General features: G+C 36.6%; 1 protein-coding gene across 1 annotated transcript in view; it reads right to left on the bottom strand.

Moving 5' to 3' along the window:
• Positions 1-7,463: 7,463 nt before the first annotated feature.
• The window catches only part of LOC137652254 (uncharacterized), a 77,652-nt gene continuing 59,343 nt past the window's right edge, over positions 7,464-25,772 (bottom strand). Inside the window, exons 9-15 of the mRNA XM_068385514.1 lie at positions 18,809-18,887; positions 16,445-16,641; positions 15,377-15,416; positions 14,295-14,400; positions 13,366-13,482; positions 12,263-12,487; positions 7,464-7,952 (exon numbers count right to left, since the gene is read on the bottom strand). Coding sequence (XP_068241615.1) covers positions 12,263-12,487; positions 13,366-13,482; positions 14,295-14,400; positions 15,377-15,416; positions 16,445-16,641; positions 18,809-18,887 — 764 coding nt within the window. The 3' untranslated portion in view covers positions 7,464-7,952. The remainder of the gene's footprint in view (positions 7,953-12,262; positions 12,488-13,365; positions 13,483-14,294; positions 14,401-15,376; positions 15,417-16,444; positions 16,642-18,808; positions 18,888-25,772) is intronic.

The raw sequence follows: 25,772 nt of genomic DNA, 5'->3' as shown, positions 1-25,772 counted from the left end.
TTCTCCTCTGTCCTCATACACCTGACAACACTGAGATTACCAAGCAATTCTTCTTAATCCAAGTGGGTTACTGTGCTGTAATTGTTCAGAGGCCACTTTCCTCTTAGTAAGGGTAGAAGGGACTCTTTAGCTATGGTAAGCAGCTCTTCTAGGAGAAGGACACTCCAAAATAAAACCATTGTTCTCTAGTCTTGGGTAGTGCCATAGCCTTTGTACCATGGTCTTCCACTGCCTTGGGTTAGAGTTCTCTTGCTCGAGGGTACACTTGGGCACACTATTCTATCTTATTTCTCTTCCTCTTGTTTTGTTAAAGTGTTTATAGTTTACATAGGAGATATCTATTAAAATGTTGTTACTCTTAAAAATTTAATTTTTCCTTGTTTCCTTTCCCCGCTGGACTATTTTCCCTGTTGGAGCCCCTGAGCTTATAGCATTGTGCTTTTCCAACTAGGGTTGTAGCTTAGCAATTAATAATAATAATAATAACAATAATAATAATAATAATAATATGGTCAATTGTTGTATACCCACTTCTATTTTTTCTCACCAATGCAGATCAAGATCGTAATTGCTTGCTATAAAAATTAGTGCTGAATCTTGTACATTTCAGTAAATGATTTATTTTTATTTTATATGTCGATTCCATCAATGGTAAAGTCAGTGTGCATTTATTTTACATTTCATCCACCCGTATCTTTATTACAATGCTTTTTTTCCACAGTAGTTATTTTGCATTTTGGAGATAGTGGATATATAAGTTTAGAACTAAAATATTTTTAAATTGTTTTGCTCATTTCATGTTTTTTTTTAAAACATATCGAGAAAGATATATAGAAAGACTTCGAAAGAAGAGTGAGGAGTGTCTTGTATATAAAAGCACGGTAATCATTTTTTTTAAAGTTGACCACAACTAAACCTCTACGGAATCAATTAAAATATTAATATTTATTTTGATAATACTGACTTTAGTAGCATCTTTGCTACTAATATATATTTCACCCCCTATTCTATAGGTTGATTAAATATGAAATATAATTTTAACCTTCTCTCTCTCTCTTTTTTTTGAACTCGACTTTTGCTCTTAATGATGTTTACTTTTGGAGTTCTTAATATCAATCCATAAGTTTTGTTTTCAATAGCTTGTAGCTTTATTTCCTTTCTAGTTAGGTGTTTACCTCTGTTTGTTGAGTGCAGGAGACTTTTGTGGGGCAAGCCTTTTCCAAAAGATTTTTCCTATCAATAGACTATTGTTGCTTCAGTCGAGATGGGAACTGTCTGGATTATGAATTTGCAGGCTTTATTAAATATTTATTCTGTATGTATTAGGATGCAGTTTCTCGTTTGAAACTATTGATAATACATATTTTTAATTTGTTTGATGTCGGCTACCCCCTAAAATTGGGGGAAGTGCCTAGGTATATGGAGAGACATATTTGATTGAGCTAACCACTTCGATATCTTAAAATCACAATCATGTAGTAGAGGTGGTCCTTATAAAAGAAGTAAAATTATTTTTCCTACTCCCTGGTTCCTGGACAATGCCTCATCTGTAAAATGTCATGAAATCACTTCAAATGAATGAATATAAGTAAAATCTGTCTATCTTCTTATCTATCACACTATCAACTCATAAACTAACACACACACACACACACACACACATATATATATATATATATATATATATATATATATATATATATATATATATATATATATATATATACACACACACAAGTTCATTAGATGTGGAATAGATGAGGGTCTGGTTAAATTATATATCCTATTTATCTTAGAATAGGAAATGAAGTGAGTGATTGGTTTCCGATGAGAGGGTTGTGTGATGTCGCTGTGGTTGTTTAACATGTATGTTGATGGAGTGGTAAGAGAGGTGAATGCTCGAGTGCTTGGACGAGGATTAAAACTGGTAGACGAGAATGACCATGAATGGGAGGTAAAACAGTTGTTGTTTGCGGATGATACTGTACTGGTTGCAGACACACAAGAGAAGCTTGGCCGATTAGTGACAGAATTTGGAAGGGTGTGTGAGAGAAGGAAGTTGAGAGTTAATGTGGGTAAGAGTAAGGTTATGAGATGTACGAGAAGGGAAGGTGGTGCAAGGTTGAATGTCATGTTGAATGGAGAGTTACTTGAGGAGGTGGATCAGTTTAAGTACTTGGGGTCTGTTGTTGCAGCAAATGGTGGAGTGGAAGCAGATGTACGTCAGAGAGTGAATGAAGGTTGCTAAGTGTTGGGGGCAGTTAAGGGAGTAGTAAAAAATAGAGGGTTGGGCATGAATGTTAAGAGAGTTCTATATGAGAAAGTGATTGTACCAACTGTGATGTATGGATCGGAGTTGTGGGGAATGAAAGTGACGGAGAGACAGAAATTGAATGTGTTTGAGATGAAGTGTCTAAGGAGTATGGCTGGTGTATCTAAAGTAGATAGGGTTAGAAACAAATTAGTGAGGGTGAGAACGGGTGTAAGAAATGAGTTAGCAGCTAGAGTGGATATGAATGTTTTGAGGTGGTTTGGCCATGTTGAGAAAATGGAAAATGGCTGTCTGCTAATGAAGGTGATGAATGCAAGAGTTAATGGGAGAAGTACAAGAAGGCCAAGGTTTGAGTGGATAGATGGAGTAAAGAAAGTTCTGGGTGATAGGAGGATAGATGTGAGAGGCAAGAGAGCGTGCTAGAAATAGGAATGAATGGCGAGCGATTGTGACGCAGTTCTGGTAGGCCTTGCTGCTTCCTCCGGTGCATTAGATGACCGCGGAGGTAGCAGCAGTAAGGGATTCAGCGTTATGAAGCTTCATCTGTGGTGGATAACGGGGGAGGGTGGGCTGTGGCACCATAGCAGTACCAGCAGAACTCGGTTGAGTCCCTTGTCAGGCTGGGAGGAACATAGAGAGTAGAGGTCCCCTTTTTTGTTTCATTTGTTTGATGTTGGCTACCCCCCAAAATTGGGGGAAATGCCTTGGTATATGTATGAGTATCCAGATGGTGCTGTACGTCGCCGCCATGTTTTATTCCTTGTAGCATTGAGCAAGGTGCTAAAGAAATAGTAGTTTTGGGAGGGATCCTGCCAAGGCCTTTTCTAAAAAAGATTTTTCGCTTAGCTCAGGCCATGTCGTCCTAATGGAAGGTTACCAGAGCATTATTTACAAAGTACTGTATCTATGGATTTTCCAAATGTGCCTTAACCTCAGGACAATATTTCCTTGGTCATCCAGACCATAGAGACATATGACGTTACCGTTATACATCATTACTTCTAATCATGAACTATGTTAGTGATTCCTGCCCCCTGCAGGGAAGTCATACTAGACTTAGGAAAGAGTCTCAAGGTTTGCATATACCATATGAACCAACATGACATCAAGAGCAGAAGAGGCTGGAGATTGCATGATAAATCCAAAAAGTAGAGCGTACACAAAAGAGCAAAAGGGAAAATCCCCAAGCTGTAGCGCTACACTTATAGGAATAAAACATGGCGGCAACGTACAGCGCCATCTGGATACTCAAGGTAGTAACGGAGGAAGGGTACCTTGATAACGGCTCCCCTTCTATTTTTGCCACTTTCCCCCTCGAAGCCGAAACGCTATTCGGGGTGAAGATTGCTGTGTGTCACATCAAGATATACGTCCCGATATTATGCGATATCCTTAAGAGAAATTTTAAGGATATTCACGCCAGGAGTTAGAATTCTGGAGACCTAAAGGTAAATTCTCTGGGAATATCACTGTAGTCAAATATACCCTAGGAAGCTACTTATAGGAACCTTCCACAGGATGACATGGCCTGAGCCCAAAAATATACATACATATATACAAACACACACACACATTATTGCTGTTATAATCTTGGTATATGTATGTATAATCTTTAATTGGAATTGGTTGATTTCTCTATCTCTCCCTCTGCATTACCAAGGCTCCAAGTGTCCTATACACATTTGTTGCCCCAAATGCATTTTGTGATTATAGTTTTGTAAAATTATTGAAATTGGCCTCCATAGAGTAATAGAAGGGGAATTAATGGATAGGAAGGGTTAAACTAGACCAATCTGAATTGTTTCATTCAGGCAATTTTTTTTTCTTGGTTTTCAAACTGCTTTTCAATGAAATGTTATACACTATATTACATATATTAACAGATTTAAGAACTCTTTTGGCCTAAATGGAATGTTTCGAAAATAATTTTATATAAATCTCAGGTTGAAATTCTTTTTAGTTACTACGTTCTTAATTTCTGAAAACTTTATTGCACTTTTATGGATACCAATTCATAAATTTATGGAATCTAATGAAATGCAGTATCTGGGCTTTAGTTATAAAAAAAAAATCGGCTTTGCAAAATATACTTTTCAAACGTGGGATAACAGTACTTCGACATTTATTGGCTGCCGCATCCCAATTAAGGGTTTAATCTATTTCATTCCACAATTTCCTAGCATATATTCATCATACATACTTACATATACCAAGGCACTTTCCCCAATTTTGGGGGGTAGCCTACATCAAACAAATGAAACAAAAAAAGGGGACCTCTCCTCTCTACGTTTCTCCCAGCCTGACAAGGGACCCAACAGAGTTCGGCTGGTACTGCTATGGTGTCACAGACCACCCTCACCCGTTATCCACCATAGATGAAGCTTCATAACGTTGAATACCCTACTGCTGCTACTTCCGCGGTCATCTAAGGCACCGGAGGAAGCAGTAAGGCTTACCAGAACTGCGTCACAATCGCTCGCCATTCATTCCTACTTCTAGCACGCTCTCTTGCCTCTCACATCTATCCTCCTATCACCCAGAACTTTCTTTACTCCATCTATCCACACAAACCTTGGCCTTCCTCTTGTACTTCTCCCATCAACTCTTGCATTCATCACCTTCTTTAGCAGACAGCCATTTTCCAATCTCTCAACATGGCCAAACCAGCTCAACACACTCATATCCACTCTAGCTGCTAACTCATTTCTTACACCTGTTCTCACCCTCACTACTTCGTTCCTAACCCTATTTACTCGAGATACATCAGCCATGCTCACACTTCATCTCAAACACATTCAATTTCTGTCTCTCCGTCACTTTCATTCCCCACAACTCCGATCCATACATCACAGTTGGTACAATCACTTTCTCATACAGAACTCTCTTTACATTCATGCCCAACCCTCTATTACTTACTACACCCTTTAACAGCCCTCAACACTTTGCATCCTTCATTCACTCTGACGTACATCAGCTTCCACTCCACCATTTACTGCAAGTACTTATAAACTGATCCACCACCTCAAGTAATTCTCCATTCAACAAGACATTCAACCTCGCAACAACTTCCCTTCTCGTACATCTCATAACCTTACTCTTACCCACATTAACTCAACTTCCTTCTCTCACACACCCTTCGAAATTTTGTTACTAATCGGCCAAGCTTCTCTTCCTCGTCTGCAACCAGTACAGTATCATCCGAATTTACCTCCCATTCATGGTCATTCTCGTCTACCAGTTTTAATCCTCGTCCAAGCACTCGAGCATTCACCTCTCTCACCACTCCAACATACAAGTTAAACCACCACGGCGACATCACACATCCCTGTCTCAGCCCCACTCTCACCGGAAACCAATCGCTCACTTCATTTCCTATACTAACACATGCTTTACTACCTTTGTAGAATAAGGAAAATTGATATTTTGAGCAAAAACATTTACTTCAATAACTTCTAAAATTATAAACTATAAACTTTTGTGCATTAGATTGGGTTAATGGAATTTGGCTATGTGGCTAGGTGCTACAACCTATGGCCAGGCCACTCAGCACCCAAGTACATCTAGGGTAAAACCCTTAAATTACAACATGAGGTAATAGATGAGGTTAGATAGCAAGAACATAAGTTAAGTAGACGGATATGAAATGAAGTGCAGCTGGGGATAGAAGGAACAATGCACAAATCCCAAAGTAATGCATAACATTAATCATTAATATTCTTTAATACAGAAAAGACCCAAAGAAAATCTGTAAAAAAACTGTATTAGGTAATGAGGATACTTTTACACTGATTATACTCCAGTAAATTCCACACGAATTGGCAACTGACAGCTTATTTGTGTGCATAGCATAGTTTAGTACAAAATCAACATTTTCTTATGGAAATGGCAAAATAAGGCCATCAAAGTTAGCACTCTCTGGCAAACACTGGTATAAAAATTTTAGCTTTATTTCCCCCTAAACAATTTTCACCTTAAATTGTAGGGCTACCTTCCTGTGTGTTTAAATAGTATTATTTTCTAGAAATAAGGAATTGTACTTATATAATTTTAACAATATGTGCCAGCACTGAGAATCAACTATGGGGCCAATCTCTAGTTGGACTATGAAGCTAATAATCACATTGGAAAGCAAAGGGAAAAATAAAAACACAAGTGCGAGCCAAACTGAAGAGTGCCTTTACGTTGTGCCTTCAGTGATGCCTAAGGTACACCATGTAGGATTTATGGATTTTGGATCAATAGCTTGGTGTAGGGACCTGTGCAGCCATTCTGCACCTAAGTGCATTTAGGGTAAAACCATTGAGGCAGGACAGCAAGAATGTTGACTTAACATAGGACATAGGGAAAATGCAGGTAAAGGGGCACGGAAATCCTGCAAAGACCCAAGTAATGCAAATAGATTACAACTTGTGGTGCACTGATGCCACTAACCCAAACCACCAATCGAGACAGTGTACCATGTGATACACTAACAACACTAATACTCCAATGTTGAGGAATCTTGTTTAATTAATTTGTCCTTTTTTTCTCCATATTTCTTGCACTAGTATGCTGTGAGGAATGTTGATAACTGCCATTTCAATGAAGCTACTTTATATTGCCTTTCTAGATTTATTAATTGACTGCACATTGGTTGTAATATTTTGATAATCTGATTTCTTACATTATGCAATTCAATTAAAAATAAAGAATTGCATATACACTATCTTTTATATGGTTATGATACAGTACTGTATTGTATTTCCCCTGTATGACAAATTTGTAGATAATTTACTTGAAAAAGATGGATAACCTTTGTGCAAGCATGTGTTCAATTCCTAATCATACTAAGACAAAGCAACGCTCTTCTTCTCATGATAGCAACACATAAATCTTACCTGTTTTAATATCAATCACCACTCCAGTACCACTTTATCATTGACTTTGATAATGACAAAAAGGTGAATCTGATTGTTTTCTACTTTTTAAACTAATTTGTCCTCAAGCATTTTATCCAGGTATAACTCTTTGGTATCTGCACGAACAACAACTTTAATACCAAGATACGATTCAAGAAATTCCTACTTCCTGTTAAATCATTAGGGTTCTTAAGCAGAAAAATCCTCACAATCAAATTCATAATTGTAGCTTTGATCACAAAATAACTGAAGGCTACTAATATTGGAACTTTTAGGTAACATAAACAATAACAGAAAATTCCTTTGTATATTTGAATTCCTTCAAAATAATAATTTTTAAAGTTGTGTAAAATAAAAATACATTTGACAATGTTATAGAAGGAAAAGATACTGAATAATCTTAATTACAACTCTTGGAATATGAAGAATGAAACAAAGACCACTTTATCAATGCATCCTTCACAAATAAATGAACATATTGCCTATAAACTACTTCTCTTGTATAATTTCAATTCTTATGATACCTTGTACTACTGACACTATAACTCGCAAATTAAAATGGTTTGTGGCATCCATGGGTCTCAAAACCAGCTTAATTCTGTACATACATAACTTTGTACCTCAATAAATAGTTTATAAAACTCTAGAACTCTAGGGTCATACTATTAAAACCACTTTGGGTAAGCCTTTTTATCATCGAATGCCCAACTGTCTTCTTAAAGTTCATGTCAGGGTTTTCATTCTCCCTTCATCACTCCTCACCAGCTATGAACACTTCACACCTGAAATGATTGTAATTATGTAAGTTCTGTAGATATGATTATAATTAACCCATACAAGAGCAAATAAATTATTGTACCTTACACAAAAAAGAGCAATAAGAATTCCAAATACGGCATACACGATATTTTTGCACTTAAACCTTGAACATCATGCACATTGTATATATTTGGTTTCAAATGCAGCCTAAGAAAAAATATATTAGATTTAAATCCCATTTATAAAATGCATTAAGTCCCTACACAGTATTTTCATACTTCTTTCACTTTCTGATCAGTGTTTGCATACATCCTTGCACTTTCTGATCAATGAGGAAATTAGATGAAGTGAAAGGCAATAACTCTCACTACAGTATAATATGTATGACAAAATCTGTTTTCACAACAAAACCCATTATTCATAGCAAAGCCAAACCAAACCACAATTTGGATGTGAATGATCAAGATACACAAGAATAATTCAGTAAGATTTAAGATTTGATATTACTGTACCCTTAGCTTGACATATAAATAAGAATCAAACGCATTTACTTGAACATTATGATTTTATCTACGGGGCAGGGGAGTTTAACAGGACCTAAATAAACACTCTTCCTCAGATTACTTATATCAGACAAAGGCAAAGATAAATCATACATCTATCCATATGTACAAAGGACAATAATTAAACTTGAATTGGATTTATGAGTGAGCCAGGTAGTCCATCCAGCAACATGTGCAATAGGAGAAAAACCAGACAGTTGCATCAAGTAATAAAAGTAGAGGGGGCACAAACCAAAATAGAAGGAAACTAGAACAGAGGTAAAAATAGAGACTATAAAGTACACAGCAAAAGATGCACTGATGGTGCTACTCTTTCCATACTTGGCAATGCATGTCAGCATTATTACAACTTGCCAAATTTTAGAGCACAATCATACAGAATAAAATGAAAAAACCACTGTGAGACGTATTAAACAACATAAGGGAGGAAAAAATTAGACAGCAATTAAATGGGAGTATTATAATCCTGTGAGACATCAAAGAAGTGGAGCTGGGGGGAGAGTCACCGCTCCCCGCACTCTAGTTTAGGGGTGTTTGAATGTGCGTGGATGTAGTACGATAGAGAGTAAAAGATGTAAGATTGGAAGTATGTTTAAGAATAGAAGGATGGATATATTTGCTTTGTGTGAGACAAAGATAAAAGGGAAAGGTGAAGTGATGTTTGGTGAAATGTCTGGTAGTGTCTGGGATTGAAAGGGGAAGAGCAAGAGGTGTGGCTTTATTGCTGAGTGAATGGATGACAGGTAAAGTAGTGGAATAGAAAGAATAATCATCTAGGTTAATGTGGGTATGGGTTAGGATGGCTAGGGAATGTTGGGCTTTTGTCAGTGCGTATGGGCCAAGTTGTGAGAAAAGTGAAGAGCAGATTGAGTGCTGGAATGAATTAACTAAGTGTGTAGAAGGACTGGGTAGAAGGAATTATGTAGTTGTCACGAGTGACTTAAATGCTAGAGTGGGCGCTGGAGATGTAGAAGGTGTCATTGGGATGTATGGCGTACCAGGTGAAAATGAGAGTGGTGAGAGACTGGTAGATATGTGTGTTGAGCAAGAGATGGTGATAAGTTCTAGCTTTTTCAAAAAGAAAGATAAAAATAAGTATACATGGGTAAGAGTGGCAAATGGAAGAGTGGTAGAAAGGGCGTTAATGGATTATGTGTTGATAACTGAAAGAATGTTTGGAAGATTGAAAGACGTGCAAGTGTTTAGGGGTATGGCTAACGGTATGTCTGATCATTTTTTGGTGGAAGGAAAATTAGTTGTAGCAAAAGAGTGGGGGAATAGAGTAGGTGGATGTAAAAGGGAGCTAGTGAGGGTTGAAGAGCTAATAAAACCGGGGGTAAAAAGTAAATATAAAGAAAGGTTGAAAATGGTATATGACGAAGTGAAAGTAAGAGAAACAGGTAATTTAGAGGAGTGGAAGTTAGAAGAAAATTTTGTTGGGATTGCAAGTGATGTGTGTGGCAAGAAGTTTGTTGGAGGCAGCATGAGGAAGGGCAGTGAATGGTGGAATGAAGGAGTGAAGGTAAAACTGGAAGAGAAAAAGAGGGCTTTTGAAGAATGTCTGCAGAGTAATAGTGTAGAGAAGTATGAAAGATATAGAGAGAAAAATGTGGAAGTAAAGCGCAAGGTAAGTGAGGCAAAGAGGGCAGCTGACCTGAGGTGGGGTCAGGGATTGGGTCATTCATATGAAGAAAATAAGAAGACGTTTTGGAAAGAAGTGAAGAGAGTAAGGATGGCTGGTTCAAGAATTGAAGAGACAGTGAAAGATGGAAATGGAAGGTTGTTAAAAGGAGAGGAGTCAAGGAAAAGGTGGGCGGAATATTTTGAAAGTTTACTGAATGTTGAGGATAATAGGGAGGCAGATATAATTGCTGTTGCAGGTGTTGAGGTGCCGGTGTTGGGAGATGAGAATGAGAGAGAGATTACAAGAGAGGAAGTGAGGAGAGCACTAGATGAAACGAGAGTAAGAAAAGCATCTGGTATGGATGGTGTGAAAGCTGACATGTTAAAGGAAGGGGGTGTGACTGTACTTGAATGGTTGGCGAGATTGTTTAATATGTGTTTTGTGTTGTCAATGGTACCAGTAGATTGGGTTTGTGTGTGTATTGTACCACTATATAAGGGTAAGGGAGATGTGCATGAGTGTTGTAATTCAAGAGGTATTAGTTTGTTGAGTGTGGTGGGAAAAGTGTATGGTAGAGTACTCATTAATAGGATTAAGGATAAAACAGAGAATGCAATCTTGGAAGTACAGGGTGGTTTTAGAAGAGGTAGGGGTTGTATGAATCAGATTTTTACAGTTAGGCAGATATGCGAGAAATATTTAGCAAAAGGTAAGGAGGTGTATGTTGCGTTTATGGATCTGGAGAAAGCGTATGATAGAGTTGATAGGGAAGCAATGTGGAATGTGATGAAGTTATATGGAGTTGGTGGAATGTTGTTGCAAGCAGTGAAAAGTTTCTATAAAGGTAGTAAAGCATGTGTTAGGATACGAAATGAAGTGAGCGATTGGTTTCCGGTGAGAGAGGGTCTGAGACAGGGATGTGTGATGTCGCTGTGGTTGTTTAACTTGTATGTTAATGGAGTGGTGAGAAATGTGAAAGCTTGGACGAGGATTGAAACTGGTAAACGAGAATGACCATGAATGGGAGGTAAATCAGTTGTTGTTTGCGGATGATACTGTATTGGTTGCAGACACACAAGAGAAGCTTGGCCGATTAGTGACAGAATTTGGAAGGGTGTGTGAGAGAATGAACTTGAGAGTTAATGTGGGTAAGAGTAAGGTTATGAGATGTACGAGAAGGGAGGGTGGTGCAAGGTAGAATGTCATGTTGAATGGAGAGTTACTTGAGGAGGTGGATCATTTTAAGTACTTGGGGTCTGTTGTTGCAGCAAATGGTGGAGTGGAAGCAGATGTACGTCAGAGAGTGAATGAAGGATGCAAAGTGTTGGGGGCAGTTATGGGAGGAGTAAAAAAAATAAGAGGGTTGGGCATGAATGTAAAGAGAGTTCTGTATGAGAAAGTGATTGTACCAATTGTGATGTATGGATCGGAGTTGTGGGGAATGAAAGTGATGGAGAGACAGAAATTGAATGTGTTTGAGATGAAATGTCTAAGGAGTATGGTTGGTGTATCTCGAGTAGATAGGGTTAGGAACGAAGTGGTGAGGGTGAGAACGGGTGTAAGAAATGAGTTAGCAGCTAGAGTGGATGTGAATGTGCTGAGGTGGTTTGGCCATGTTGAGAGAATGGAAAATGGCTGTCTGCTAAAGAAGGTGATGAATGCAAGAGTTGATGGGAGAAGTAAAAGAGGAAGGCCATGGTTTGGGTGGATGGATGGAGTGAAAGAAGCTCTGGGTGATAGGAGGATAGATGTGAGAGAGGCAAGAGAGCATGCTAGAAATAGGAATGAATGGCGAGCAATTGTGACACAGTTCCGATAGGCTCTGCTGCTTCCTCCGGTGCCTTGGAAGACCGCGGAGGTAGCAGCAGTAGGGGATTCAGCATTATGAAGCTTCATATGTGGTGGATAATGTGGGAGGGAGGGCTGTGGGTACCAGCCGAACTCGGTTGAGTCCCTTGTCAGGCTGGGAGGAACGTAGAGAGGAGAGGTCCCCTTTCCTGTTTCATTTGTTTGATGTTGGCGACCCCCCAAAATTGGGGGAAGTGCCTTGGTATATGTATGTACAAAATTAAATTTAGTTAAACCTCCTTTAATTCTTTGAATTTAAATAACTATTAACTTGTATAAAGTATCTTTTATTACCTACCTATCGTCCAAAGCGGCTCATACCGCCTCCCATTCCACCCATACCGCCGCCCATTCCACCCATGCCGCCGCCCATCATGCCTCCTCCCATTGGTGGAGCGCCCATTAGGCTACTGCCACCCATTCCGCCACCAAAGCCTTGTGAATCGGATGATCCAGACAGGTACTGTAGTCCAACTTTGAGGGCCTTGATCGTACTCATTTTTAGTTCGGCCTGAAGGAGGAGCTGTAAAATAAAAAATCAATTGTAAGTAAAATAGCTTAAATGTAATAAAATAAAAATTGAAGTTTGTATCATTTCCTCCTAATTACTAGTTACAAAAGCTGGCATTATGAATGCAATACTTACAAAATTGTATATAACTTTACTTTGGGCTATCTATTACTGCCTTGCTCCTTCCTGTTACTGTTTACCTACAGCAGTCTACTTCAATTTCTTAATGCTTTATTTTCATATGCCTATTGCATACATACAGTATATAATTTTACTTAACTATAAAAGAAAATACCAAAGCGAGCGATTGTGACGCAATTCCGGTAGGCCCTGCTGCTGCCTCCGATGCCTTAGATGACCGCGGAGGTAGCAGCAGTAGGGGATTCAGCATTATGAAGCTTCATCTGTGGTGGATAATGTGGGAGGGTGGGCTGTGACACCCTAGCAGTACCAGCTGAACTCGGTTGAATCCCTTGTTAGGCTGGGAGGAACGTAGAGTAGAGGTCCCCTTTTTGTTTTTGTTTCTTTGTTGATGTCAGCTACCCCCCAAAATTGGGGGAGTGCCATGGTATATGTATGTATGTATGTATGTATGTATATATATATGTATGTATATATATATATATATATATATATATATATATATATATATATATATATATATATATATATATAATTTCTAAATAGTTGAAAGAAAATCAGCATTTTTCCCCTTTTTAAAATTTCTCCTATAGCAAAGGAAACTGTTTGGACAACTCCCTAGCATATAAAATTATACTACAAAAAACCTCATTATATAAATAAAATTACACTTGTCGAATGGCTTTAAAAGCAAAGCCTAAATTTATGCGATCAACAGTACAGATCTCCTACATGGCCAAGGTACTTACTTCTGCAACCTTTGATTCTCCTTTCTTCATACTATAATCTTTTAGAGACTTCAATAATAGACCTATAACATTTGTAGCCAATTCTGCATCTCCTTCACTCTTCACAGAACAATCAGCCTGCAAAGTAAAAATAAAAGTTTATTCAATTGCTACATAAACATGTTTCATCACAATGCATCCATAATACATATGCCTATTGTACTGGTTGAGATGTTCCCAATCACCAAATTAAAGTCCTAAAGGAAATGAAGGTAGTCGCCTCACCAAACAGGAACCATCTGGAGAACAGGGCAAACTCTGACTAATACCCTGCATGACCATATTCACATCTGTCTTCTCTACCCAAGAGTGGTTACATTCAACCTCTTCCTACATGTTCACTGTTGGCCCACAGCTGTACGTGGGTGTTTCTACTCCTTCCTTGCCATCTGGACACCAACTTACCTCTTCTGTTTTCATCAATATCACATGTTCAACAGTTGACTGTTAGTCGTATGAAACTGTGTTTGGTGTTTTGCAAAAAGTAATATTGATACACATTACTGGGAGCTTTATGGTTTCTTTAGTCAGGAAACCTAGCTATGACTCCTACTATTTGACTTACCACATAAATAGATACAACCAAATTCATATTTCAAGTGCATGTGACGAAAATATCTCCATACAAAAAAGGACCTTGATAAAAACCAATTATAAATACACATGCAGTCTCCTCCCAAATGGTAACAGGGTTGGCATGTGGAAACAACTTCTCTTTCTTCTGTTTGAGAGAAAAAACTGGTAACATTGCTAACCTTATAATTACAATATCAGGCCTCTGTGCGACTCAATCCCATTTGAAAATCCTTCAGTGCTAAGGATATAGTTTTATTACCAGTAGAGTATTTTAAATAAATCACAGATATAAATCCTCACTTCTATATACTTACAAGTTTTGTTAGGAGAGTTCCAGTTGGACCACCAGTCAGACCAACACCTCCCCCACCGCCAAGCCCACCACCATCTCCAAATCCTCCTGACTGGCGATTATCTCTCCTGAAAAAGAGTAACACAATCTTAAAGGTTTCACTGACTTCTAGACAACCCCCACCCCACGTGCAAATAGCGCCAGCTTTAAATCTGACGTGGAAGTGATTTCTAGTTTAAATGGATTTGTAGGCTCATTTTGACCCTATAGCAGCAAGTTTGTAGACTAAAGAAAATTTAATCCATAGTTTGTAAGGACTCTAACAAACAAAGCTAAGAAAAAGTAATTTTCCTTCTCCAATTTTCCCCTCAGTTTAATTATGCACATAAGAAAAAGACAATTTCTTGCTAAGTTCACCAACTAAAAAAACATTACCATACAGGCAAAGTTCATGAAACTAAAATCAATTACCAGACAGGTAAGGAAAACCTTTATTTGAGTCTATAGGCTGTGTGGCATCAATTTTTACCATAATCATTTTCATGCCAAAGTAAGATTTAGGTGTAAATTTGATGATTTACATTAAGAGTTTGCAAATCTGAGATCTGAGCAATATGCAGGATTCAAATATTTCAAAATTAGTTGATCCAGAACTTTGACTCAAATTTCTAGTTATTGAATTGCATTTCATATGTGCTCAATAAATTATACTGTAACAGCTACTGCCTATAAAATCTAATTCATCATTAAAATTATCTTTGCTACATGACTTCTTTAGCCCATAAAACATTATAAATTCTGTAAAACCCATATACTAAATTATGGAGGCTAAAAAATGGAAATGGTTCGGGCATGCTCTTCACACTCACCAAGAGAGTTTAGATCAGTTCACCAAACTTTCAACTGTGCTCTACAAGGCACTAGAAGAGTTGGAAGACCCAAGGCCTACTATGGCTGAGGACTATGAAACGTGAAGTAGATGACGAATGGAGAACTACTGATTTAAAAGCTCTAGATAGAGATGACTGGCAAAATCTAACTGAGGCCCTTTGCATCAATAGGCATAGGAGATGATGGAATAAATCAAACCAAAAAAACACTTACCAATTCCCACGAGAACGGTTGTTAAAGGAGTCATTCCCACCTGAAAAGTAGATTTATTTAGAATTCTCAAAGCAAACTATTTACCACTTGCAAATAATAATAAATACATGGGCTTTAACTCTAAAGTACTTCAACAAATCGTCTACTTTTAGTGTCCCATCAAAAATATTTATTGCCATGCCTATACAATTTAATACTTATTTATGCTATTACTTGCTTCATATGAAAAAATAATATTTATGCCATTACTTGCTTCACATGAAAAAAAAGATTTTAGCTGTTTTCAGGTCGAAGTATTTTCTATAATCAACCCTTGTTACTACTCAATGGAACCTAAATAGCTCTTAACCTTGCTTATAGCAAAACACATTAAAAACCTGCTGTTTTGATGCCAAGCTCTAATTTTGACTGATTGGAGAATTAATAAGATGGGCCCAATTAAAAAACACCCCTTTTGCATCTTCCATACACTTCACTTCACTTAACACAGTGAGCACTACATGTCTCCTATATTTACCAAAAAGAATTTAGACAAGCAGGTTTGTTGTAATAAGTAAAAAAAAAATTTCAAAGGCCAAACTGGTATCAATCACCTCAACCTAACTAGTGGTGAATACAGACAAGGTCTGAATTCAGCTATATTCCAAAGAGAGCACTTTTGAAGATAAATCTCCCGATAAATTACTAAACAATATTTGGTTTAGCTGAGAATTAACAATTCAAGTAAAGTTTCCCAGAAGACTTGGTTTATTCCTTTAAATAAGGAGCAAAGTGATACTAATAAACAGGTGAGAGCAGACAAAACTAAAGATAGAGAAGTTGCGAGGCCTCAAAGTAATACACCCGAAGACCAAAGTTTTACTGATAAACCATTCACTTGCTGTGTAGCCACTTGGCACCTTACCATGCCAAATACAACGGCCTATCCCTGAATAGTTCTCAGAAAAACGTGTCTAATATGGAGATAAGCAATAAGATACCATTCAACACTCAAATGAAATGCAACATTGCCCTAATAATTTCCATAAATTCCCCCCCCCCACCAAAATGACAAAAATAAAACTTTACCATAATCATTGCGATTGTTGCCTTGATTCCAGTTGCCACCTCCACCACCACCACCAAAACTATCTCTGTCTCTATTGCGTCCCATATTTCCTCCTCTACCACCTCTGTTGTCAAATGAATCGTTGTCAAATCTACTTCTATTATTTCTGTTCTGACGATCACGATCCTTTCCCCTGTCACGGTCATTTCCGCCATCCCTAAAAAGAAATTATTTGTAATATAGTAATCCATGCAATTATCATAATTGTGTATTCAACAGCTACATTTTCAAAGGTGACTTATTTCTAGACATTTTTTATACATGACGTATATATTTGGATAAACCTCCTAAATTCAAAGTTAAAAGTGCAGTACCGTTTAGCTTATGTTACAAAGTATAAGCCTTATAGTTAGCTAAGGGATATATTGAAAATGTGTGTACAGTATATGGTATAATGCCATACAGTTAAGGGTCTTTGTTACTTATCAGATGGCAACACCCCTGAAGTATTTAGCAAGTTTAGTGGTTACTGTAAAATAAAAATAAATTATGGGCACATGATCATTTACTTTAAATTATGAATAATCTTCTTAACATATACAAACAAAGAGATAAATAAAACATAACTGTACAAAGGTCAAAACATCTAAAAACTTTGAATTTACCCAAGTTTGGACATAAAATTTCACAAGAGCTTGCAATATGGGTTACAAAGATAATGCAGAGAAGATATTGAAAAAATACTACAGTATAAGACAAACTCTATTGAACAAATAACAAATTTGGTATTGCAACTATTAACATTTCAATAAAAAAAAATTAAAATCTGTTCAAAGAAAATAAGAAAAAATAAATAAACTAGAAAACTTCTAAACTCTATTGAAAATAATTTACTATATAGTATTGTAGTAGGGCATTTATTTTATATACAGCATACTATATATATATAGTATTAACGACAAATCGCTGAAACATGCTATATCTCAAGATGACAGCAAATCAGGAGATAAAACTCCAAAGTTGATTCACTCAAAAGACGAGGGATTACTGTATTATGCAAGCTCAATTTTTGGTTGATTAGACTATATTAGGGTTACCAGACTTATGTCATAATTAAACTGTTCAAAATAAAGAAAAACTTCCAATCATCATTCAGCTTCCATTAAATGACATCCCAACACTAGCAATAAGAAACAGCTATTTGTACAAAATGAAAAATAATGAAAAAGTTATTGTAAAAAATCAATACATATTTTACTTACAAATATATATAAAATTCATTAACAAACATTCACGATAACAAAAGACTGATTATTGTTTTAATTTACAAAATAACATACTGTAAAAGCAAACACCTCATGATATAGATATAGATATATATATATATATATATATATATATATATATATATATATATATATATATATATATATATATATATATATATATATATATATATACATAAAAATAATCTTCCAAAAGTATTCATCATTCCTGTACTTTTAAATATTTTCTTTTCTTTACTGTCTTCATATAGCAAACTAGTCAAGGGTTCCTATTTGTTTTATTTCTGATTGTTGGTAGTAATAAAGACCAGGTAGTATATTTTGACCATATCATAGTCAAACCAAAATGACAACTAACAAATATTTGAGATGTTGCCACTTTTCCAATTTCATTCATCAAGTCTTGACAAAATTGGGATAACTTGTAGAAGTTGTAACAAGTCTTCTACATTTACAAGATATCTCTTGGAGCAAGATTTTAAGAATGAAATCTATGAAAAGTGGCAATGACTCCGTACCAAATTTGGTTTGACTACAGCACTGTGGAAGGAAGGTCAATTGTGGAGCCATGCATTTGCCTCATAATTTACATTTAAAAGTAGACAACAAGGCTGACAAACTAAAGTAGGAACAGGAAAAGCAAAAGCTGAATACACCTTGGGATTGAAGGGACGCAGGAAAGACCCCTAAAAGAGCATTGTAATATAGCCTTCACTTAAGCATTCTAGGCATTTAACAAGTAGCAATAATGCCCCATTATTTAGTCCAATCGAACTGCACTTTTACACTTATCAACCAATCAAATCGCCAAAAAAATTGGCAACATTTAATATCTATAAAGGTAATGTGAGCCACCAAAACTACTACATAAATAACTAAGTAAATCATTATGAAATTTTAAATCTACTGCATGTGATACTTCAGTAACTAAATATTATGGTGAGCCTTCACTTTTGTACCAATTAAATATCCTGCCCACAAATTATAATTTGTAATTTTTGTATCGTGCACTCCTCTGAGGAATAATTAACTAAGTAGTCTCAAAAGGTTAAGAGATGTGTATGAAGTAAATAAATCTCCAATCACAGGAATGCTTACCTTCCACCAAATGCTTCAGGAGGTAATAACCTTGGTCTTGATCCACCACCTTTATCTTTCTTTTGATTTGGCATTGGTTCTGAAATAAAAGAAACATAGTTAATCCTTTTCTAAGTCTAAAACCAAATAGAGCAAGACAATTTTCTTCTGCAAGTGTACAAAAGAAAGCATTTGAAAAAAAAAAAATTATTTTACATAGTTATGAGGGTATCAGCCCATGACAGTATTAATTTTTCAACCAGACTGCCATGCTGGCCTTGTCTTAGATAATTTTGATAAACCATGCAGGTACCAGTCATTATGGTCATGGTCTAATTAACATCCAAACAAATGTACAATATGAAGAATATAGTATATCAGCCTTCTTACAATTGTATGTAAGAAGCCAAGAAAGATTATATAATTGAAATATAGTCGTGTACCAATATCGGCAGTTATTACAGTCAGACCCAGTTGCAGTCGGTTATGACAAATTTTTATTCTGCATACATAGAAAAAATATTTCTATGCACGTAAATAAAAATGAAAAAAATAGGGAAAGTAATCTGTACTGGAATGATAAGAAAAACCACAATATTAATCTCTCTATAAGCCTTATAAAATACCCAATAAAAAAGTAACAATAGCAATATCAGTAATTTTCATCTCTAAAAATATGAATACTAATACAGTCTTTGGAATCAGCACAGAAAATACTTGCAAGGTAAGATGACATATGGGAGTTTGGCCCAAGCAAAAAATTAAATTAATATGGAGGCTCGAATTACAAAATTTAAATTTCTTAGCTTCTTGAAGGTTGAAGTTTTTCGAGGGGGAAAAAGTTTAGCAGAAAGAAAAAGGAAGTAATAATTATGTAAATAACACAATCACCAAGAGTGAGTATATAATGAAATGAAGAAATACTGATACACTAAAAGTTTACTCGAACACCAAAAGGATGCCCTATTGAACTGTTTAAGACTGATAAATGGTTTGGAAGCTGTGAACAGTGTATATTTATATTTAATCCCAGAGGGCAATTACAGATAAACAGATAATGGGCATGACTGTATATGTTAGTGAGGGAAAATTACCACTGCTGAATTCACATCCCCGGGTTAAAATACAAGTTTCATCTACCCTTTACTGTCATTATAACCTTGATTTCTTTTAAATAACAATATTTATCGATTGCTCTGCATTTATACTACTTTAATTATCACTATATAATTTTTCCATTTCTTAATATCTCAATAGTAGAAGATACATATTTATTTATAGTATGTGAACAATGGATACCATAAATAATTGAAAATAAATTTGTTAAATCATAGAAGGCAAGCACCCTCCAACGGGCAATACCCCAAGGAAACAAGTAGTACCGAATAGATACACTGAAAGTGTTGGTCATGTAAACTAAAGAATTTAGAATTCAACTTCTTTTGCTCAATTTGGTTTTTGGACTCTTGGACTTTAACGACGATTTGAATTTTGCTTTTCTTAAATTTTCCAGTAATAGTTAATATCTCATGACAATTCTCCTATTTAAAAAAACTAGGTTGCCGTAATTCGACGGATGGTTAAATTCGTGTCACACTTGATTATGCTAATCAAGACTGAAGCCTCTATTGAACATGCTCACCTGTGCATGTCACTCACTTCCCTTCACTTCGTGTGACAATAAAAAATTAGCTCTTCATAGTATTATCATCAGTTTCACTACATAGAGCCATCAACTATTTTCCATTTCCAGGTTAATCTTATTCAGATTCTTTTGTTTGTTTGTAATAAAATCTTGTGTTTGGATGGGAAATAAAGTCTTGTATACCCACTTTTGGGTTGCTTTCCTTTCAGACAGAAAGTATTTCACTTTAAGGTGTCTGTTCATTCTCCTTTTTCCTTACTCGTTAGGCAGGCTGGGTGTCACCAAGTAGAAATATTTTACATAAATGGGATTTTTCAACCTAAATATAATTACAGTAGATTGGATGTTTTGCAGAGGTTGTACCATAATCTTCTTTTGTCATTCCTACTGCATAATTTTCAGTGCTGTGGCTAGACCTAATCATACTGAACACTAACAGTCATTGTATTTGTGGAATGTCACAGGGATGTACGTTTTACGTGAGTTTGTCTGAGAGACTTGCCCCGACTAGTTGGTGGATCAAAATGATTTTGCTTTACCAAGTGAAAAATGCTTGAAATGTTGTAAACTGGAGTCTTAAGTGAATGCTTCTTCATAATGTCTTGAGTTTCTCTCCCTTTCCCAGATCAGACTTTTTGGACAATGCCTTCTTCAGTATCCAGATTGTCCTGCGAAGAAGAGCAATGCCACTGACTCGCCTACTCCATCACTGCCAGCTCTGTTAGCAGGTTACGATCTTCACAAGTTCTTGGGCCTTCCAACTTCTGTAATAGTATGGACACCAACCACTTGCCTCAAACAGGCCCTTCTTCTAAGTCTAAAATCTGTGATGCTAAGCCTCCATCTCCAGTTCACTGAGTAACGATACTGAAATCCATATCATAGCCCCCGACTTAAGGATATCTCTCTCCATGCATTTATGACGGTCATTCAAGCCCACTTGCCATAAAGGTACAGCAGTTCAAGCCAAGTTCATGCTCTACCAGTCAGGACAACTTAAAAACATTTCTGAAAGTGTCTCTTGTCTGAAACAAGCTGAGGCAAGTGTAGCAATTGCCTGAAGAATGGCACCCTTTTGAGTCGCAGAGGTCCCAGCTGGTCGGACAGACACAAGATTGCTCTAAAAGGCATGGACATGCTCAAGACATTACGATTCCCTAATTTCATACTGATAATAGGGAGCAGCTTTGTCTAATGAAGATCACTGAAACGTAATCCTGGGTCTTTCGTGGATCCTTCAGAATTGTCCTGAGTTAATCTCCCTTTCCAGTAACTCTGCCTAGGATCAGATTTCTTGGGACAATGCCTTCTTCAGTATCCAGATTGTCCTACTAAGAGGATATACACTGCTAACTCCTAGCAGGTTACATTCTTCGCAGGTTCTTGGGCCCTCCAACTTCTGTAACAGTGGACACTAACCACTATAAGTAGTAGGTTGGTCAGGGCACCAGCCATCCGTTGAAATACTACCGCTAGAGAATTATTGGGTCATTTGACTGACCGGACAGTACTTCACTGGATCGTTATCTCTGATTATGGTCCATTTTCCCTTTGCCTACTCATACAGCAAATAGTCTGGCCTATTCATTACATATTCTCCTCTATCCTCAGATACCTGACTACACACGAGATTACCTAACAGTTCTTCTCTCAAGGGGATAACTAATGCCATGTAATTGTTCAGAGGCTACTTCCCTCTTGGCAAGGGTAGAAGAGACACTCTAGCTATGGTAAGCAGCTCTTCTAGAAGGACACTCCAAAATCAAACCATTGTTCTCTAGTCTTGGAAAGTGCCATAGCCACTGTCTTGGGGTAGTCCTCTCTTGCTTGAGGGTACACTCAGGCACACTATTCCATCTTATTCATCTTCCCCTTATTTTGTTAGTTTTTATAATTTATACATAAAATATTTATTTTAATGTTGTTACTGTTCTCAAAATATTTTAATTGTTAATTACTCCTCTTATTTCCATGTTTTCTTTCCTCACTGGGCTATTTTCGCAAGTTGGAGCCCCTGGGCTTACAGCATCATGCTTTTATAACTAGGGTTATAGCTTTGCAAGTAATAAAAATAATAACTGGTTCTTTTTCTATTTCTGAAACTTGCGATGCTGTGCCTCCACCTCATGTAGTCTGAGTTAACCCTGAAATCCATATCACCCTCCCCCCCAGGGGATCATTCTCGATACGCTTAGACCTCGTCACTCAAGTCAGCCTGTCATAAAGGAGCAGCAGTTCTAGTTCAGCCAGTCAGGACATCTTACAACTTTTTAAGATGGAGTATTCCTTGTCTGAAACAAGTTAGCCTAGAAAAGTATAGCAATAGTCACATCATATCTTACAGAGCAATGTCGAAACCAAAGGAGGACACTGACATTTGCTTCTCTGAGGTCTTTATCCAAGCAATGATGGCACAGTTGGCACCCTCATAGGATGTCTTCCATTGTCTGTTGTGTTGCCCGACATATGCCCACTTACACCCTTCCTCTGTTTAGGGTTACCCAATTCTTCCTGTCTACTGGGAAGGCCTTCATATGGGTTGGACAGCGCTTCACTGATGGCTATCGGCTGCTTTCCCACTTCTCTAGCTTGTGAACAGCTGCGCAGATTGGTTCTAGTCCATCCACCATTGCAATGCCTCTGTCACAGGAATGTGACCATTCTTTCTCAATGTCGTAGAGATCCTACCTGCTCTACAAGGAATGGCCATGCACAAGACAGTACTCTTCTCTAAACTTTGCAGTGATTATAAGAGGTACAACATGTGGACAAGTGATTATGGATTTCCATAGCTCCTTACTGAATAATCCTTCAAGTCATCTCCTCATAGAATGAACCTGTGATTTATTGAAAAGACCTTCTGTCTTGTTCTTTAGCTTGACACTTCAATGAATTTTACGATCTTACAAGTAGATACTTTTTTTCAACTGCTGTACATCTAAATCTGGTTCAGCTTAGTCACCAGTACTAGGGTACTTATAACCTACAAAATCAAACAGGATTAAATTTATCTTAATTATTTTGTAAAGACTTGGATAAGCAGCCAACTGAAGATTCATGCTCCAAAGGATGATTCTTTGTTAAGCATGAGAATGGGTTTATAGTATCCTCTGCGATTAATCTACTTCCTATTGCCCAAAAGGAGATATTGGTGGCAGAATTTTGTAGGAATAACGAGGAGTCATCTCGTAATGACAATTTGCCATGGTGGACTGATTCCAACAACCTTTAGTATGTCTCACTCAGGATTGAATATTATGACATTTCTCCCATATGGTCTTAGCATGAGATTCACCAACCTTCTCTTCTTGATCATGCTACCAATGGGGAAATTATAAACGATCTTCCTCCCAATATTTAGACTTTTGTCCATCTTGCACCATTATGAAGTATAGTTCTCTATAGAATTGATCATTACAGCTCAATGCTGGCATTGAATCTACAGACACTTACCTAATTAATTTTGCAGTATTCACAGTAGACTCTAAGGTCAAAATTTTGATAATTATTATGTTTAATCCTTCAATAATACAGCATTTACTGGGTTGACCCAAAATTACAGCAGTTTCTTATACCCTCCTAAATATATGATTAATGGAGTTGTGAAGAACCATGTTTCTACTATACCAGAGGATTTTCTCTATACAAACATTAAATTTACATCGTCTTTTAAATATTTCCCTCACATTCTTTTACCAATAATCTTTTAAGTACCCAAAGCAAAAGAAAGGAGGCATCATACGCAAGACTAGCATGCATAATAGAGGCTTCTCATTTTTGAATGGGATAAGCGGGTGTGACTCAATTTCTGTGTCCACAGAAAAGTGGCAATATATGATTACAGAGTTTGCATGGGAAAAATAAATCTTTGGCACAACAAAATCCTAGTTCACTATTTAAACAGAAAAAATAAAATGTACAAAGTGTGTAACAGAATTCTTTTAAAGATTGCCAACAACTTTCCAGGTGAAAAGGAAGTTTGAAAGATAGTAGCTATCATAAGACTTGAGAATGTATCCAATCTACATTTAGCATTTTCTATTTATTGAAATCAAAGATAAATACACTAGTTTCAGTCTCACAATATCATGGCATCCGAAAAGCTCAGATTTTGTAGACATTTGCAACCCACACTCTAGAGACCCACCCTTTAAGAAATGTGGCAGAATTCAAATGAGCCGCCCATTTGATACTGCACGGCTCTTTTGCGAAAGATCATATAAAACCTTACTATGTCCAAAAGATTTTAATCTTGGCTATTTTAGTTGAAGGCGACAACAGAAATTCTAAAATGTACTTTTTGTAAGACAATTTTAATCTATGAATTTGAAGATATACATGAACCATGTACCATGTTAATCTTATTTAGGTAAGAGTAATTATTAACGGGTCACTTAATTTTGGAGAAAATGTGAGCTTAACAAAATATGTGTCTTGGCCTATACCTGATTTATAAGTATACTGTGCTGAACATCCTTTATTTTTGGAAAAACAAATGTTACGCCATTTACCGAAGAACAAAAATTTTCTTTCCTTAACACTCAGATAGACAAAGGTTTGGAGGCTAGTCGTCATAGTAACTTGAGTTCTATTCAATTTTGCAAGATTGATTCCCAAGTCCTTTTTCACTATTTTAGCCAGAGACAATCAATTGAAATGTGAAGCTTTACTATCTGATGGCAGCAAATTAAGACGGAATGGTGGTTTACCTAACCTAATTGCACACGTTTGAGAGGTAATTTGTCAAAATTACAGACGGTGATCACTGGAATGAAAGAATCCTTTCAAGATTTTAAGCTTAATCATGATTAGAAGACAAGGTTTATATTCCTATTACTGAGCTACAAAACACAAATACATTGCCTTTGTTGGTGTACCAAAACCATAACTGTAAATCCTGAAACATATGGCCAAAGTGGGATTATGAAATTTCCATGAAATTTGTAAAAACTGCTAAGCGTGTTTGTTGAGAGCTCGTGTTTACCATAAGAATTTTTCAAGCATAACAGTTTCTGTTAACATTACGCTTAATGTTACTTGATACTTCAAAAAACAATACTGTACATCAAAGGTCAGGGTACTGATAATTACACGTTCTTCATACTCCACATATTCTGAGGCCACTGGATTCAACACTATTATTTCTGAAAGGAATGTCAAGTGGATTTCTATTGAACAAGAAAGTATGATAGCGACTATCCCCATACCTTTGTGCTAAAAAGATGTATTTTATGGCATTCTTTGTATTAGATTTTCAAAATTTCTGTCCTTTAGTATGAACTATTATCAGGTCTTTAAGGATAAATTTTATGTGCATTAAAGAGAATAAATATTGCCTAT

This window comes from Palaemon carinicauda, chromosome 13 (assembly GCF_036898095.1).
Source record: "Palaemon carinicauda isolate YSFRI2023 chromosome 13, ASM3689809v2, whole genome shotgun sequence".
Classification (NCBI taxonomy): Eukaryota; Metazoa; Arthropoda; class Malacostraca; order Decapoda; family Palaemonidae; genus Palaemon; species Palaemon carinicauda.
This window is presented reverse-complemented; position numbering and strand designations above follow the sequence as displayed.